This window comes from Heteronotia binoei, chromosome 4, assembly GCF_032191835.1.
Source record: "Heteronotia binoei isolate CCM8104 ecotype False Entrance Well chromosome 4, APGP_CSIRO_Hbin_v1, whole genome shotgun sequence".
NCBI classification, from domain to species: Eukaryota; Metazoa; Chordata; class Lepidosauria; order Squamata; family Gekkonidae; genus Heteronotia; species Heteronotia binoei.
Genome location: NC_083226.1, coordinates 60,614,682 through 60,634,581, shown reverse-complemented (window position 1 = coordinate 60,634,581; position 19,900 = coordinate 60,614,682). Strand labels below are relative to the sequence as shown.

At 39.1% G+C, this 19,900-nt stretch overlaps 1 protein-coding gene across 2 annotated transcripts in view; it reads right to left on the bottom strand.

Moving 5' to 3' along the window:
- The window catches only part of GLIS3 (GLIS family zinc finger 3), a 283,772-nt gene that overhangs the window by 49,894 nt on the left and 213,978 nt on the right, over positions 1-19,900 (bottom strand). For both annotated transcript variants that reach the window (XM_060237383.1, XM_060237384.1), the window contains exon 8: positions 6,121-6,289. In XM_060237383.1, the coding sequence (XP_060093366.1) occupies positions 6,121-6,289 (169 nt within the window). The remainder of the gene's footprint in view (positions 1-6,120; positions 6,290-19,900) is intronic.

The following is a 19,900-nucleotide window of genomic DNA, read 5'->3' as shown; positions in this document are numbered from 1 at the left end:
TATAGCTTTAGAGAAGGTGCAGAGAAGGGCAACTAGAATGATTAAAGGGCTGGAGCACTTTCCCTATGAAGAAAGGTTGAAACGCTTGGGACTCTTTAGCTTGGAGAAACGTCGACTGCGGGGTGACATGATAGAGGTTTACAAGATAATGCATGGAATGGAGAAAGTAGAGAAAGAAGTACTTTTCTCCCTTTCTCACAATACAAGAACTCGTGGGCATTCGATGAAATTGCTGAGCAGACAGGTTAAGACGGATAAAAGGAAGTACTTCTTCACCCAAAGGGTGATTAACATGTGGAATTCACTGCCACAGGAGGTGGTGGCGGCCACAAGTATAGCCACCTTCAAGAGGGGTTTAGATAAAAATATGGAGCACAGGTCCATCAGTGGCTATTAGCCATAGTGTATGGAGCACAGGTCCATCAGTGGCTATTAGCCACAGTGTATGTGTGTATATAACATTTTTTGCCACTGTGTGACACAGAGTGTTGGACTTGATGGGCCGTTGGCCTGATCCAACATGGCTTCTCTTATGTTCTTATGTTCTTATGAATGAATGACCTTCAAAATGTTCTGCTATTAATAGCCATTTCCAGGTTTTGCAGACTGAGAGCCATAGGTTCTTTGATTCAATCCATTTCATGTTGGGGCTTCCTCTTTTCCTGCTGTCTTCAACTTTTCCTAGCATTATTGTCTTTCCAGGGACTCTTGTCTTCTCATAATCTGACAAGTATAGTAGCCTCAGTTTAGCCATTTTAACTTGTAGGGAGAGTTCAGGCTTGATTTCATCTAGAAGCCACTGATTTGTCTTTTTGGTAGTCTATGGTAACCACAAAACTCTCCTCCAATACCACAGGGAGTCGTACTGCTAGCTATGTAGGACACACAGCATGTGGCTATATCACTTTGGCTTCAAATTGGGTGAACTTGGGGCACACATGAGAACTGAAATTGATGGGTCAGGGACCATGGGGTATAGGCACTTTGTATGAAAGGGAGGGGGCATTTTGCATTTTAAAAGAATCAAGGAACACTACTAAAACATATTGAGAACACTTGTGCATGGAGAACTCTTACATGTTCCCCACTTCAGAACTCAAGACACAAACACCCAAAAGGAACAATTTCTTTACTCCTCCAGCTAAGGATTCAAGCCCCTCACACAAGTAAGAAAGAGAGATGCCATGCCTCAAAGTATTACACCTCCACCACCACCATTTGGCTACTCAAACATGAGAGACAACATCAAAGTAGTGGAGGGTGAAGCATTAGAAACACAAGATCCTTCAGCTGGTGCTATTATTTCATAGTTCTTAAAAATGTTTTACTTAATTTACCTCCCACCTTTCTCCCCAATGGGGACCCAAAGTGGCTTTAATTGCTCTCCTTTTCTCCGTTTTATCTTCAAAACAACCCTGTGAGACAGGTTAGACTGGGAGTGTGACACTGACCTGAAGTTACCCAGCATACTTCCGTGGCAGACCAGGGATTTGAAGCCAGGTCTCTCAAACCACAGTTGGACACTAATAAATACAACACCACACTGGACACATCATTCATTGAACTAACTTCCCTTGGTAATGAGCAGGCCTTGACAAATTTTATTTTGATGTGTAAGTCAGCCCCACAAATTAGGCACCATACTCCTTTTTCAGGCTGCAGGGTTTTATATCTTAAACACCATATTTTCTAATTATTGCCACCACATGAAGCTACTACCAAACACTTGACAGTTTCTTGGAATTCTGTTCAAGTTGTGATAAAAATGTTGCGGTATGGGGGATAATCCTGGTTATAGTAATGATAAAATCATTGCTGAATATAATAGGTTCTGGAATGAAATTTCTTGGTGCCAAGGCTACCTGACCCTGGGATTTGTCCAGCCCTGGTATATAGTACATCAATGCTTAGCCATTTCAGATGCATGAAGGACTTCAGCATAGAAACTACAAGCAGGTCTGGCCCTAGACTGTTTGGCACCCTGTTTACACACACACACACCCTGCACTGATATGGGCTCATATCATAGAATGGAGAGACTGGGCTGCCGCTGCGGCCTGACCCCTGAGAAGGGGTTAAAAGTTTAAAAGCCCTTCCTTCTCTAGCATTGTGCTGCAGCAATGGCCCAATCTCTCTATTCTATTCTATGGGCCCATAGGATAGAACAGGGCCTTTTTTGTAGAAAAAGCCCAGCAGGAACTCATTTTCATATTAGGCCACACACCCTGACATCATCATTGTTTAGCATAGGGCTTTTTTGTAGAAAAAGCCCAGCAGGAGCTCATTTGCATATTAGGCCACACCCCCTGGTGCCAAGGCAGCCGGAACTGCATTCCTGTGTGTTCCTGTTCAAAAAATCCCTGGGATAGAATGAAGAGATCGGGCAGCTGCTGAGGCCTGACCGCAGAGAAGAGGTTGTCCCACTGCCTGCACCATTCGGAGGCTATGAAAGGTGTGGGGAGGAGGAGATCTTTTTCCTGCTTTTGCACCTCAGCATGCAAAAGAAAGAAGAAAGCCCCACTGGTCCCGGGGTCCAATTCTGTGCCCCTGGACTGGCAACGACCTAGGCAATTGCCTAAGTTGCCTAGTGGGAGGTCTGGCCCTGACTACAAGCAAGAAAATTAATAAGCTTATCAAGAAGGACATTACTGCAACTAGTAGATAGCCACTCTGCAACAACAGGAAGAGTAACTGAATTGAAACTTCATACTCCCAAAGCCAGCAATGTATTACTGGGCTAAATTAAACATGGCAGATGTACCTTGTTCACATAGGAAGTAGGTGAAGGGAGAAGATTATGGTTAACAACAAAATGGATTCTTTGGTGAGAAGTGCAGAACCTGCAGTGCTCATATCTTCTTTTGCCTCATAAACCTTACTCTTTTGACTACTGTGTTAAGTAGTGGGTTTTAGGAACATGAGGACACATGGCAAGATTTCTCTTCTGCATTGGGTATTCCTAGTGTTGTTGTAAAAGGAGAATTTGCATTAGGTTGGCACCCATGAGGAAATCAGGTATGTTTTAAGGTACTGCAGTGTTTAAAAGTTTTTAATATCAGTAAAAGGGAGGAGGACAATGAGGACAAAACTGGGGTTGGCTCTGCCACTGTCTACCGTTGACTACCCTGCCCTCTGATCCAACAGCCAATTGGTACCAGCTGCCACTGGTTGGCACAGAGCAACAGACATTGCACTGGGTGTTCCCTGCACTTGCAATATGTAAATGGAAGCAAGTAGAATGCCTGGTTCCTCAGGACCACAGATCCTATGGATTTTGTATCCCTAGTCCATCTCTCAGTGGTCCTGAGTCTATTTAGTCTAATTCAGTCATGACCACTGTTTGGGGGATTATATGGACATTAGGGATGGGCACCACTGGAAAAATGGTGGTTCATGTTGGTTCATAGTTCATTTGGTTCAGGAAGTGGTAGAACAGCTCCCTAGCACATTAGAGATGCCAAACTCACAGGTAGTCTTCAGCAGGTTTTCCTCCATCTACCCTCCATGTTTAGCAAAAATTGGATTTGTGATATCTGAGTTATAGCTCCCCAAAGCAGGTGCTCTCAGGAAAGCTCAGCTCTAGCTTCAGGTTCAGTCCCTGAAACCACAGCAAGGAAACCTTCTCAGCTGGGAGAGGTTTTTAAAAGTTGTTCCACCTTGTGGAGAAAAAATGAATCCTTCAAAGCCTCCCCTAAATCAGCCATACAGCAAACAATTCTTCTGCTCTCACAACAACTAACTCTTCTTTTTTTGACCTGCAAAGTGAAAGCAGCCGAGCAGAATGGGAGCTCCCTGGTTGGCTCCCAGAGCTGCGATCAAGTTATGGACAACTGTTTTGGGTGTTTCTAGGGCTCTCCACACCCAGGGTTGCCTAGGAATTGATTGAAAAATGTGGTTAATTTTTTCAGTTCATGCCTATCCCTAATGGACATTCTTCTACAGAATAATAAAATTTTACAGGCAGTCTCTTATGCCAAGAAGCTCTCAGAATTTCTGGTATTTCGGTTTCTCTGGGACATAGAAATACCAATACATTTATAAGACTAACATAGCAGCAATTATGCTTTTAGTCTGCAAAATATAAGGAATTTATATCCTCTAAATTTCTATGTAAACCAATAACAGATTTATATTACTGTTTGTTAGGCACATACCAGAAGTATCCTAGTTCAGAAAAAATTGTTGCATTTACTTATATATGTCGGTAATGCTCCAAACTAATGAATGCACAACAATCCAATTTCCCATAACTGACATCTAACATACCTGAAATAAGTAGCAACGCAGGTACATAATTTAATCAGCAAGGAATAGCTGTTGGCTGCATACAATAATTATTTACTGCAGTCTTTAGAATTCAGTGCTCTCTACCAATTATTAGCAGAGGCCATATGTTTATGATAAATTGTACAGTATTATTATTGTAGCTTAATAATGACAAAGTTAAACCCATTATATTGCTTACTATTCTCTGGATGAAAACAGGAGGAGGTGTTTCATAGATGCTGTGGAAAGTAGATTATTTTTAAAGCATGTCCTACATGATTCAAGCTACCTTCTTTATCAAGGTTATTTCTCTATGTTTTTCATAAGAGACCCATATTCTCCTTTTATATGTGTTCTTTCCTGTGCCCTAGGAAAGCTGAATGCAGATAAAAGATGAAAACTTTTTTATGTAAATTATAAAGGACAGTGGCTTGAAACATGTTGGGCGAACTTTATAAATAAATCTATTTTTTTTTTCAGCTTTGTCTTTCCCAGACACAATATAGCACAGAGTTACTTAAGGAGGCTGACATCAATTATCTTAAGAATGACAGAGTTTACATTGTAGTCTTCATATATACCTAGCTCTGAGGGCCCAAAGCACTAAAAGCAAAAGTCTCCAGGACATTATTAACCTCAGAGCGTTGGTAGCTTATGAATATAATTATATGAATGGTGAGTGATGATTTCACTTTGAGATGCTACAGGCAATATTTGCTATCCCATTGCAAAAGAGAGTACAGGTTTGGGGTCAGGAACCAGCCTGTCCAGGGCTCGTACCCAGTCCACAAGCAACTGGTGTGAGGAAGAAAGACAAGAGGTTGCTTGGGGGCAGCAGCAAGTGAACAAGCAAACACACATGGTGAGGTGTGTGTGTAGTCAAGGTTGTCAAGAAATTGAAAGGAATTATGAGATATGGCAATGGCAAGATCCAAATTTCAGTCATTATAGGATTAACATATTTGTTTTGATTCTAGCAGAGACCTGACCTGGAAGTACAACCTGGCTCAGAGCTAATCCTGCGTGTTAACTGGTGTGTTTGACAAACTGATTGGGTGGGTTTAATTTATCAGTGTTTCAGTTGGCTAATGAGTTTAGTTTCATCCTGTCAAGGTTGTAGAAAAGAGGTTAATTGCCTTTTAGCCTCAGTTATCAATCCTCTACTATAATCATTACCTTTTGCAGCCATCACCCTTTTTTAACTCATTAGCCTATTTGTAGAATAAATATGTAGTTTTTAGAACTTTGTTATTTTCTTAGGGAAAATCTCATGTTTCCCTTTTCCTAATAGATTTAGATAAAGAGCTTAGTTTTAAATAATGATCCTTATCCTCCATGCCTTATTTACCCAACAAGGCAATGACTGGAGTATCCCTTAGGGGGGGGGGGGGAACCACAGGTTTTGCATATTATTAAATTCACTTACTGGGCCTTTTGTGGGTTCCCCAGTAAATCAATTGCTTTCACTGTTAGGAATCGATTGCCTTTGTTTGTATTTTGAGTAAAATAATATCATTAATTAGGTTTGTCTATGTTTTTTTATAAAATTTATATCTCCAGTACCTGGCATTACATTTTATGGCACACATGGCCCGGCCCAATAAAGTAACATTTATGTCACATCCAAATCTCATAACAAATGCATTTGGCACCTTAGATATGGAAGAATCCTAAACCAGTTTTTGTAAAGAGTTATCAATTATTCCAGACCATCAAAAGTTGACTGTAATTCCATCCAAATCCACAATCCAAGTATCTATAGACTGTGATGGATTTCTCTTTCTAATACCACAACTAAAAACATTCCTTGTTTTTGAAGGAACACTCCTGATGAAGTGAGATTCATGGCCTTACCTTTCAGTTCCTGAGTCCACTGTTGCAAGAGGTGGTACCTGGACTGGAGGGTTGTGTGGGCTGCCCTGTACATTGTGGCCTGGTGAAGAGTGGCTCATGGAGTGGGACGGAGGCCCAGTACTAGCAGCAGTTCCACTTTGATTTGAACGAGAGCTGGAGAACAGTGTAGCTGAAATGAGGGTAAAAATACTCATGAAAGGTGCATTTTCAGATCTCTTATATGTCAAGGATACTATTTAGTTTTCAGAAGTAAAATTTAGCAGAAGCTCAAGCTGTGAAAATTGCAGTAATCAAAAAAGTGGCAACTTTTAAAAATAATGAATAAGTACTCTAATTTGGAAACCCACAGTCAAAGAGGAATATTACACTGGAGAGCCATTGCCTGTCAAGAGTCTACCCCAGATTGTGTCGACTTGCCATATAACAACTTGTAATTGTTCTTAAAAGTGACCATGAACAAATCTGTAACTGTGAGACAGCCTGCATTTCACTCTGAGACATATAGCTTGTTGCTTTGATTAACCCGCCCAGTGCATCCCTAATAGTTATCTTAGCAGCTTATTAACATGGCAACCAAGGTCGTGGCTGGAGGAGACCAGAGGAAGCATTAGATATTGCACCCGGAACACAGTAGGGGGGGGGAGAGGGTGCAATATGGGGGGGGGGAGCCCGCCACTTTTTGCCGCACTTTGCTTGAATTGATAATGGTCCACCGAGGGTATATATGAAGTGCCTCTGAGGGTGCTCTATATAGGTGGCTGCCTGGAAGGAGCTGCTGCAGACTGGTTCGTCACCCTGTTCTGGTTAAAACAATTTCATTTAGTAACATATGGTAACAATATCTATTTCTTGCATCATTAATAACCTCTTTTTATCTATCCCATATATTACTTTCTAACCACCCCTCCCCCCGTTACTTGACCCCCGCCAGTGTTATTTACTTAAAATACTAACATTTAAAGGTACCCTTAACTAATAAAAACAAAGATTAATATCCTTCTTCCGTCTAATTTTTAATCATTATCAAAAATTGTCCATTGTTCTTTTATTTTCCACTCTTTTTCTACATATCTTCCAAACTTTTTCCACTCCATCTTAAAAACTTCTAAATTATAGTCTCTAAAATTCTTGTTAATTTGTCCATTTCACTCCATGTCATAACTTTTACAATCCAATCCCATTTCTCTGGTATTTTTTCTTGCTTCCACAACTGCGCATACAATGTCCTAGCAGCTGAAAGCAAGTACCAAATTATAGTTCTATCTTCTTTTGGAAATTTTTCCATTCGTAATCCCAACAGAAAAGTCTCTGAAACTTTCTTAAATTCATATTCCAAGATCCTAGAAATTTCTTGTTGAATCATCTCCAATACTTTTTTGCTCTTTCACAAGTCTACCAAATATGGTAGAAAGAACCTTCATGTTTTTTACATTTCCAACATCTATCTGGCATCTTATTGTTCATCTTTGCCAGCTTTTTAGGAGCCATATACCATCTATACATCATTTTAAAACAGTTCTCTTTAATACTATGACATGTCAAAAGCTTAATAGAATTCTTCCACAAATATTCCTAAGTTTCCATCTGTATTTCTTTATTTACATTAATTGCCCACTTAATCATTTGAGATTTCATTACTTCATCTTCCATAGACCATTTAAAAAGTAATTTATATCGTTTTGAAATTAATTTTTTATTATTTCCAAGCAGAACTCTTTCCATTTCTGTTTGCTGTTTTCTTATTCCTTCAGTTTTAATATTCTTTTTCACCAAGCTTTTTATTTGTTGCATTTGAAACCAATCATATTTATTATTCAGTTCTTAGCAGTTTTCAATTCTATTTTGCCACTTTGTATTTTTAATAGTTGATTATATGACAACCACTTTTCTTCACTCATCTCAGCTGTTATTTTTATTACTTCTGCTGGCACTATCCATAATGGCTTTCTCTCATCCCCATATTTCTTATATTTCATCCACGTTTTTAACAAATTGTTTCTTATATAATGGTGAGAAAAAAACCCATCCATCTTTTTTCCCATAATACATATAAGCGTGCCAGCCAAATTTATTTCCATGACCTTCCAACGCTAAGAGTTTTTTGTTTAACAGCATCATCCATTCTTTTATCCACACTAAACAAACTGCTTAAGTCTGGTAATTGGAATTCACCTCTCTCTTTTGCATTTGTTAAAATTTTCATTTTAATCCTTGGTTTCTTCCCAGCCCACACAAACGCTGAGATTTTTCTTTGCCATCTATTAAATTGTTTACTGTCTTTCACAATCGGAATAGTTTGAAACAAATACATTATTCTTGACAGAATATTCATTTTAATTGCAGCTATTCTGCCCAGCAATGACAAATTAAGTTTATTCCATTTTATCATATCTTCATCCATTTTACGTCATAGCTTCTCATAATTGTTTTTAAACAAATCAATATTCTTCATTGTTATCTCCACACCCAAATATTTTACCTTAGAGGTAACTTCACAGCTCGTTAGATTCTGCAATTCCTTTTGTTTATTTACTTGCATATTTTTACATAGAAGTTTTGATTTTTCTTTATTAATATAAAGTCCCACGAATTCTCCATATTCTTGTATTTTAGCTAACAACAAAGGTGTTACTTGTATGGGATTTTCATTTATAAACATTATATCATCTGCAAATGCTCTATATTTATAAGTAAATCCTTTTACTTTTAATCCTTCTATTTCTTTGTCTTCTTGGATTTGCATCAGTAATATTTCAAGAGTCATTATAAACAATAGCGGGGAAAGCGGACACCCTTGTCTTGTACCTTTGCTAATTATCATATCTTTTGTAAGATCTGCATTTATACATAACCTTGCACGTTGTTCCGTATATATTGGTTTATCACCCTTCTAAAGTTTTCCCCCAACTCTATTTTCTCCATTAATGCAAACAGAAAGTCCCAGTTTAAATTATCAAATGCTTTCTCTGCATCCACAAAGAATAATGCTACTTCCTTTTCTGGATGTCTTTCATAATATTCCACAATATTTACAACAGTTCTAATATTGTCTCTTATTTGCCCTTTGGGGAAAAACCCTGCTTGATACTCCTTTATAAAATTTGTCAGATGTTGTTTAAGCCGTTCTGCCAATTGTATATATTTTATAATCATTATTTAATAGTGAGATTGGTCTATAATTTTTTACATTTGTGACATCTCTATCTTCTTTTGGAATCAATGAAATAACAGCTTCCTTCCATGTATTTGGTATTTTCCCTTTTATTCTTATCATGTTCATCAATTTCTGAAGTTTCGGTATTAACTCCTCTTTAAAGGTTTTTAAGTATTTAGCTGCATATCCATCTGGCCAAGGTGCCTTTCCATTTTTCATTGCATTAATCGCTGCTTCAGTTTCTATTTCTTCAATTGGATCATTCAACACTTTTTCATATTTTCGGTTAAGGGTGCTATTTTAATATTTTGTATATACTCTTCCATCTTTTCTTTCTGTATTTTAACACCCTTAAATAATTTGGCATAATACTTAAAGAATTCTCTTTTTATTCCTTCTTGATCTACCACCTCTCTTCCATCAACCACAATTTTATTAATAATTTTGCTTTCTCTCTTTTTTTTCCAGTTGCCAGGCCAAATATTTTCCAGGTTTGTTTGCTTCCTCGAAAGATTTCTGCTGTAATCATTTCAAATTCCATTCCAGTTCTTTATTTAACAAATGTTGCATTTGTGTTTGCAATATTGTAATAATTTTCTTTTTCCCTGGCCTTTTTCTCAGTTCCCCTTCTTTTTTCTTTATTTCATTTTGAATGTCCAACATCTGTTTTTCTTTTGCCCTCTTGTCTTTATTATTCAATGTAATCAATATTCCTCTCATTACTGATTTATAAGCATCCCACACCGTCTGAAATTCTATATCTTCTTTATCGTTTATTTGGAAGAAAGTTTTAGTTTCGTTTTCTAGAGATGTCACTATTTCTTTATTCTGTAATAAATCTTCATTTAATCTCCATCTTATCGACTTTTTAGACAATTTTATAATCCACATTATTGGGTTATGATCAGCCCCTATTTTAGGTAAAATCTCTATTTTCTTTGTTATAAGGCCTAAATCCTTAGTGCCCCACAACATGTCAATTCTGGAAAAAGTATTATGTCTTGCTGAAAAAAAGGTAAAGTCCCGCACTTCAGGGTTAAATTTTCTCCATATATCATCCAGGTTTTCTTGTTTGACCAGTTCAAAAAAAGACTTTGGCAATTTTCCTTCCTTATTATTTTTTTTATCCCCAGACCTATCCAGTGTATTCTTAATTGTTCCATTAAAGTCCCCCATTATCAAAACTTGATCATATGTCACTTCATCAAATTGTTGTATAATGTCTTTTTAAAAAGCATCCTTTGCTCCATTTGGTGCATACAGCTTTTTTTTGCATTTAATATTATTTCTACCGCTACAAATCTTCCATTTTTATCTTTAAACACTAATTTCGGGTCCAATTCTTGTTTAATATAAAAAATCACTCCCCTTTTCTTCTGTTCGGCCAATGAATGAAATTCTAGTCCCAATTGCTTATTCCATAAAAATTTGTAATCCTTTTGTTTAATATGTACTTCTTGTAAACAAACTATATTACAATTTGCTTTTTAATCCAATGAAATGTTGCCTTTCTTTTTTGTGGTGAATTTAGTCCATTTACATTCCAAGATAATAATTTGTAATCCATCATTGTGCAAATTCTTTATGTTCTTTGCAAAATCTATGCAATTCCTGTGTGTTTGTAATTATAATCCCTTTTCCTTGAAGTTCAAAGCTCAAACCTTCAGGTATTATCCATCTATACCTCATTTCATTGTCCCGTAATTTTTCTGCCAGTTTCTTATATGCTCTTCTGTCATTTATCACTTGTCTTGGCAACTCCTTCATAATTCTTACTCTGCTGCCTCCCACTATCAATGTCTTTTCAAAATTTTTATTCATATTTTTTCCCACCATTTCTTTTGTCATATATCTTAAAACCACATCCCTTGGTAGATTATTTTTTTAGCATAAAGTGAGTTCACTCTCTCTCTATATATAGTCATACATGTTTCTAGTCCCCTTCAGGATCTTCCTCCAGAAATTCTGCAATTTTTTTTATTATATATTCTTTCAAGTCAGTTTCTTTATCCTCAGGTACTCCTCTCAGACGTATCTGAGTCTCCATCAATTTGCAGTCATGAATTGCCACTGTTTCTTGTATTTTTAACAAGGTGGAATTATGTACTTTCACTCTCCCTTCCACCTCTTGCACTTTCTTTGATGTTACCACAGTCTCATGTCTGAGATCCTCTATATCTTTTTTTAGCTCTTCCTTTTCTAATTTTTTTTTGAAGCGGTTATCATCCCCTTCATCCCTTTCATTATCCTGGCTTCCATTGCATCCAATTGGTCCTGCATTTTCTCCAATGAAGCAGTCCTTGCACGGGTTTGCTTTTGGTCTGACATGTAAAAACACCGAAAATTTGACCTCACCAAATTAAATTTCAGCTATCAGGTTTAAAAGAGTGAAGCTTGCTTTCTTCAATAAGCCTAATTTCGCCATCCTCAGAGCCTCCTGGGCTCAGATATTTATTTTTAAAGTTTTTATTTTCTCCAAAATGGCAGTCGCTACTTTCTGCCTCAATTTAAAAAAAATTTTTTTTTCCTCTAGAGGCTTCTAAAATAGTTATTAGCAATAATGTCCAATAGCATTTACCTTATAATCGTCACCTCTGTCGGCTCCACCAATTTTTAATGTCCCGAATACTTTAAAAGGTTTATTTAAATTTTGGCCTCCTTGCAATGGTCGCCGATGTTTTTCTATGATATTATAGTCCTAGAGTAGGCTGGCTGCTTCAATGATTTCCCTTTTTCATCCAATGCTTCCTGCTTTACTTGCCATCAAATCCCGTTTTCGCTGGTAGAGAGATCTCACAATGCTTGACGTATTTCCTGTGTTGACTGTGGGAGCTGCAATTTTATGACGATGGGGCTTTTTCTCAAAAACCGCAAGTAGACCAAACAATAAATTCCTTTTCAGTTTTTAACACTGTCCTTTAAATTTACAAAGTTCAATTTTTGCTCCTTCTCCCCTTTTTCTTCCAAGCTTTCTAGATTTCAATTTCCCATCTTCTGATTTTATTTTGTTTAACTAGTCTTTAATTAGTCCCGGAATGAAAGATAGCGATCTGTACCTTTTCTGTAGTTATCCAGATCAACACCAGTCTTGTATAGCTTTAGATGTTTAGTAGTATCAAAGAAGATTAGGATCCTGTCGAGCTTAAGTCAAATAAATGACTCTGGAAACTTCTGCAGATGATGAAAATGCAACTAGTCTCCGGAGAGCCTTCAAAGCATCAAAGGAGCCCCCCCCCCATGGGACTCCCTTTTAGCCAAAGTGAATCTCCTCAAAGTTTCCTGTGCATATCTTGGATTAATCTCTGACTGAGAAAAGTAGGCAGTAGGCATTAGATTGCCTTCCACTACCATGAACAGAAGTTCCAGCCTGCTTCCCTTCTGAGAAGCAGTTCAGCTTGGCATTTTCCAACCCTGGAAGTCTGGTTCGTCACCCTGTTCAAAAGCCGTTTCCCCGCACTCAATTCGGAGCAGGAACTACTGAGGGCCCTGCGACACCATTTCAAGGACCTCCTGCAGGTAACCAACACCATCTCTGCACTTCAAGATTTAAGGCAGGGGGCGAAGTCCGTACAAGAGTATACCAACAAGTTCCGCGCCCTCAACTCCAAGGTCCACCAATGGGACGATGGAGCGAGGGTTGAGCAGTGCAAGAGAGGTCTGAATTCGAATGTCTTTGGGGAGGTCTTCAAGATGGGGGAGCCCCACACCCTTGTGGATTGGATCCAACTAGCCTGCGAGATAGAGGACCACAGCAAGATCATTGCCCTCCACCGTAAGCAGCAAGGGAGGGGGACAACGTGACGGGAAGGAGAAGCCACCCAAACCAAAACTGTGTTTCAAGTGCAGGGGCAAAAATCACATTGGCAGCGAATGCCCCAGCAAACCAAGGGGCTTGGTAACATCGACCCCCATAAAGGCGAGTGCCAAGAAGAAACCTGGAGAGGCAAGTCCAATGGTCGCTAGAGGGATGGTGGCAGTCATACCAAGATCCCACCCCCGAGGCATCCAGAGAAGAAGACAATGATGGCCAGGTGAAGGGAAACGACAAAGACCTTCTGTGAAGTGCACGCAACAGCAGGTCCACATGATAGCCGCACCAGTTCAGGTGAGACTCTCAGGCACTTTATGTTATGTCCAATCACCCTAGTGAACCCTGTGACTAAGCGCTTCTCTTGTGTGAGGGCATTGTTGGATTCGGGGTGCTCTAAAGACTTACTTTCCCTGAGCCTTGTGGAGGCACTAGGACTAAAAACCACCCCGCTACCCAACCCGTTAGTTTTCAAACAGATGGATGAACGGGAAATGTGGGGAAAGCCTTGCACTGAACTCTGTGCACTAGGGGTGGGGGAGCATTGGGAACCATGATCATTCATAATTGCCCCCCCCGCCAAGTTTCAGGCCGTCCTTAGCCTAGAGTGGCTGGCGGACCACGACCCCTTTGAACAGTGGAGTGGCAGTGCGATCTACTTTCAGGATAAGGGTTGCGACCTCCACCAATGGAATAAAAACTGGGGCCCTCAGCTTCCCCCACAAGTAGAGAAACTGTGTTTGATGGCGGTCGAAGACTGTGTCATCTCCCCAGAATACCAGGACCTATAAGGGGTCTTCAATGCGCAGGTACCCTTGCACCAAGATACTGATTGTACTATTGACCTAGTGGAGGGGGAGCCCCTCCCTAAGGCAAAACTATACTCGGTGAGTAGAGTGGAAAGGGAGGAGCTGCAAAAGTTCTTAAAGCTCAACCTGAAGCAGGGGTTCATCAGGCTGGCAAAATCCCCCCATGTCGCCCCCGTGTTGTTCTGAAAGAAAAAATATGGTAGTTTGAGACTTTGTACGAACTTTAGGGGGTTAAATGTGATCTCTATGAGTAATGCATACCCCTCTCCCCCGCATTTGAGACTTGCTGAGCCAAGTATCCCAAGGGAAAATCTTTACTAAGCTGGACCTCCGAGACGCCTACTTCCACATCTGGATTAAAGAAGGGGACGAATGGAAAATGGCCTTCAACACTCCGTTGTGGCAATACGAATACCTGGTCATGTTGTTTGGGCTAAAAGGTGCGCCTGGGGTGTTTATGAACTTGATCAATGAGGTCTTAGAGCAATTTTTGTACAAGGGCATGGTCTGTTACCTGGACGACATAATAATATACTCGCAAGACTTCCCCTCACATGTCAACCTAGTGAGCAGGTGCTACAGACCTTATATGATAACAAACTGTTTGCCAGATTATCAAAGTGTGAATTCTACCGAATGGAACTAGACTTTTTAGGGTATAGCATCTCAGTGGAAGGGCTGGGAATGGACCCTGCAAAAATAAATGCAGCGGTAGATTGGGAGGCACCTTGAACCTGCAAACAACTCCAAAGTTTCCTTGGGTTCGCCAATTTCTACAGGGGGTTGCAGGGTGAAGCGATTTGGAGAGCGCATGATTTGAAGCTAGGGGGACACTTTGGCTTTGTAAAAACCATCCATTTGGTACAACGGCAGTTTTGGTGGCCCACGTTAAGAAAAGACATAGCGCAGTATGTTGCCAGCTGTCCCACTTGTGTAATAGCTAAAAACCGGGGGGAGAGGGGGGGGCTGCCTGGGAAGCTACAACCACTACCCCCTCGCGTCCAGACCCTGGGAGTGCATTTCTATGGATTTTATTATGGATCTTCCCCCTTTCCAGGGGACGACAGTTATGTGGGTAGTGGTGGACACGTTTTCTAAACAAGCCCACTTCATCCCATGTAAGCAACTACCCACAGCCAAAAAACTGGCCAATTTGTTTGTACAGCATGTATTTCACCTCCACACTTTCCCAAATAAGGTAATATCCAACCGTGGAGCACAATTTGTTGCCAAATTCTGGGAGCACCTATGCAACCTGGCCGGGATCGAGAGGGGACTCAGTTCAGCGTATCACCCCCAGACTGATGGCCAGACGGAACGAACTAATGCGGTGCTCAAACAATTTTTGAGATGTTACACATCCTTCCAACAGAACAATTGGACAGACCTTTTGCCATTTGCGGAGTATGCCTATAATAATAATATGCATAGTGCCACCAAAGCCTCTCCCTTCCAAATTGTACATGGGTATGAAGGGAAGCTGTTCCCCGAGCTGCCATCACCCCCCTCCGCCCCTGTGGAGTTCACAGAATGGTGGTCTAAGTTCTCCCAAGAATATGGGGGGGGGGCATCCAAAAGGAACTGGTCAGAGCCCAAGAGGCATACAAGGAACAATATTACAAAAAACACTCTGAACTTGAAGTGGGAGATAGCGTGTACATTTCCACCAAACACCTCCCTAACACTCAAAACTGTAAGAAACTGGGCATGAAGTATTTGGGGCCGTTCCCCATCAAAAGGATTATAAATAAAATGACTGTTGAACTGGAGTTACCTAAAAACCTAAAACATGTCCACCCCTCTTTTCATTCCAGCTATCTCAAGCGCAGCCCTGGTCCCTTGCCCTGGCACCCACAGCAAGTACTGCCAGCTCCGACTCTGATATATGGTCAAATTCATCATGAGGTGCAGGAAATCTTAGACTCTAAAGTGAAGCAGGGCAAGCTGTTTTATCTCCTCAAATGGACTCACTACCCAGTTAGCCAAGCCGAGTGGGTCCCAGCCTCTGAAACCAATTGTTGTAAATTTATTAAGGACTTCCATACCAAGTACTCAACCAAACCTGGGGGAAAGGGGTCTTAAGGGAGTCAGAATGTCAAGAGTCTACCCCAGATTGTATCCTCTTGCCATATAACAACTTGTAATTGTTCTTAAAAGTGACCATGAACAAAACTGTAACTGTTGAGTGACTTGAATTTTGTGCAATAATCTATTTTAAAAGGAAATAAGCAACCTGAAAAAATAAATGCTCACTGTTCTGGTTGCCTTACCCAAGATATTTATGCTGTGATTTTTTTAAGAAAAAAAATTCTGTAAGCTGAAATTCAAATTATACATTTTTTTAAAATGACAGTGATTGTGGTAAATATTTAGGACAAATTATGCTGTAATTGTTAGTTCCTCATCACAGAGTTGCTTACTAACACAAGTACTGTCCATCAGAAACATTGCTACACACAGCTCTTGTATAGATGAGTTTTCATATTTAAGCATTCCAAAAACATACAAAAAGAAACTATGTAGAGGTGATGGACAATGATACCTTGCTCACAATTAAGAGATGAGAGGCTACATTTTTAAAACTGTTCTCAAATTAAAGCTTTTTTTTAATTCTATTTTTTCCCTTTTAGCAGAGCAAGTGCTCTGTAATTTAAAGAAACTTTTTTTTTTTCCCAAATGGGGAATTGCCACTTTTCCTCTCACAAGTTACCAGTAATGTTGTAATTTATTTCCATAGGTATATTATTCTTAAACCTGTCCACTGTCAATCTTTTTCAGATAAAAAGGCTTCTTTTACCTGATTACAAAATAAACCAAGTATATAAATGTAGCAGGCTTGTCTCACAGCTATTGTAAAAAAAATGAGACTTCCATAGGCCAAAGACTCCTCCTCAGCCTGGAAGGGGTCCATTTCAGAACAAAGTTTGCTGCTGGTGTTAAGCAAATGACTGTGAAATAGAAGGGTGAATATTGAGGGTTTCTGGAATTTCTCAGCTGAATCAGCAGGTAAATGAAATGAGTAGATAAACTAAGCTTTCATTAAGTACTCAGAAGTCATTATAGTTGCTCAGGACAATGTTTTAATTGACTAATTTTTGAGGGTGGTTTTTTTTTTTGGTCAGGGTATTCTTGTCAGAGAATAGACTGCAAACTGTTAAAACAGTCTTAGAGCTCCTTTATCATAAATCAGACTGTCTTATACATCTGAAGCAGCAATTTCATTAAAGTCAATAGTACCTAAATAAACATGTTTAGGATCTCCTACGGAATAAGATTTAAAGTATATTTATATCAAGTGCTATCAATAACATGTGCCTTTTCTCAATTTCTTTTCTGCATGATGGTATGAGAGTTCAGACAGGAATAATTTACAATCCGTTGAGTCTGATAAGGATTAGCCTTATGAAGGACAGGAATCTAATGTAATGACCTTCAGTTTTAGTAAGATTCTTAGATTTTAATCCAGACCCCACACTTTATTGCTTTGGAGGTTTCTCTGGCTCTTAATCACAAAAGCAATAAGAGTTTCCAATATGTTCATCTGCTGCACTTAATCAATTGTTCCAGCTGCCAATCACTAGAAATATCTGAAGGCAATGTTAAGTGACATCAGCCAGCCAACAAAACAGCTGTGACCTCTTGAGAACATCCAAAGGCCAACGAAGTGAACTTCACCCTTTCCTCAGCCATCTCTGACATGTTGTATATTGTATCACAGCAGGTCTGCCACTACTGCAATGCATGCTGGCAGCATAGAAGAATTTTATGTTGGTGCTTTTCTATCTTAGCTGTTAGCTTTAGGAATTGTTGGAAGGGCCATAGCCCAGACACTTCACATAAATCATAAAAGCTATCTCACTAGAACAACATAGGAGACATACAATGCTTCCTCTGTAATTGCATAATAATGTCTTCATGTATCAGCATTTCATTATTATAAAATGCCCAGGATACACTGTGGATCCCTCATTTACTAGCTACCTAGTCTAATGTATGATGTCTGTAGGAAAAAAGCAAGCTAATTTGTATTTGTATCAATTAATCTATCATTTGATACTGAACTGTTCCTTATTGTTACTATGTGATCAGTTTCAAAAAGGTGGTTAGTTCCAAAGGGCTCCTTCACTTTTAATGTTTAGTAGAAGAAGTTAACTGAGAGCTAGAAGATGAACATCCACAGAAAGTAAGGGGTGGGTTTTTAAGCAAAGTAGAGGCCAAACTCTAAAGAGCAATGTTGTGCTTAGTTCCATACATGCTGTCAGATTACACTTTTTTTTGTAAACAGAACTTGTACATGACCAGTAAAAACTGTAGTGAAAATTGCCTGAGGATCCCCTGGTTCCATAAGTATTCCATACTAGATTGTTCCTTTTTGTTAAGAAACAAAAACAAAAACCTAGAAAATTATGCAGCAGTTCTAGCTAGCACAGTTTTTGAGAAACATGCAACAAAAATAGCTGTGCCACCTGTAGCGATTAGGGGCAAGTATCTTAACTGCAAGGCTATCCAAACAATAATATTGAAAACTGTTTCATTTCATTTTGATTCCCCCCCCTTAGTGAATTAAATTATATTTCTAAGGCTTACTCCTTCTTTGTTTCCTTTTATTTGATAGATTCACACATGGTACTTTATGTGCAACCAAGATAAGTAGTTGCTGAAAATTCTAAGTGAACTGAGTATCTGTCCTTGAACTGTACTCTGGTTAATTATGGCAAAACAATGCTGTTTGCCTTTTGTTTGCTGAGATAAAAAGCAAATACATATGTTCAATGATTGATAACTGTAGTACTGAATATGCATGCATACGAATGCATTTGAAGTAACCTACAGTGAAATCCTATGCAGAGGTAAACTGTCTAGCCTTTGATTTCAATATACTTGGACTGGATTAAATTGCTTTGTGATAAGTAATAGTTTGCATTTCTTACCATCTGGTTACTAAATGTCATGATATCCCACCCTCCCATCCTAACAAAGATCCTGAGGCTGATTTACAAGGTTTAAAAGCAATCTAGTAAAGGGTAAGTTCTTTTTTAAAGGTACACAATAAAAAAGCAGACAATTTTAAACCGTGAAAAGCAGGCACAGATACTGACTTAAAGCATGGTTTGACAGATTTGCAACAGCAGCAATATATTTGCAAATGTAACTGTTTATAACTATTTAGGAGGCACCCCAGTACTTTTTAGGAGGCATTACCAGTACTATCAAAGTGGTAGAGAAACATGGAGACAGACAAAGTTGGAATCCAATAGCACTTTTAAGGCCAACAAAGTTTTATTCAGAATGTAAGCTTTCATAAGCATGCCTTCTGAATAAAACTTTGTTGGTCTTAAAGGTGCTACTGGACTCCTATTTTGTTCTATTGCTTCAGACCAACATGGCTGCCCACCTGGATCTATCTACATGGAGAAGGATGTTAAAGAGCATTATGATCTTCATGACCAGGTCCCCTCTATATAGTAAAAAGTGGTTCTTGAGGTACTGTGTCCCAAGGCTAACAGCATTTTCATTTTGGCCCATATATTTGGGCAATGAATGTAGATGAAGCAATATAGAAGTAATATGTTTCCAGCATTTCACCCCTACCAACGCTTTGCCATCTGCATTTCCAGTCAGCTGCAGTTTCTGAACATCTTTCAAAGGTAAGAGCACAGTAGTCTAGCCCTGGATATCACTAAGAAATTAACAACTATAGTCAGATTCTCTACTATCTAGGACGAAGTACAAACTGAAACTGGCTAAAAGAACTCCTGAACAGCTGTGTTTCCTAGAGCAATAGCAGATCCAGGATCCATACTCCAACCTGCATTTTCAAAAGGAGTGCAACTGCATTCAAAGTAAAGGAACAATATCTGTCCCAGAACAGTCATCTTTCCAACTATGAATAACTTCCTCTTGTCTGGATTAAATTATAGTTTATTACTTTAAAATTGCTATCATTGACAAAGAGTAATGAAGCAAATAGAACACTACTTTTATTCTAGAATGGAAAATGCTCAACTA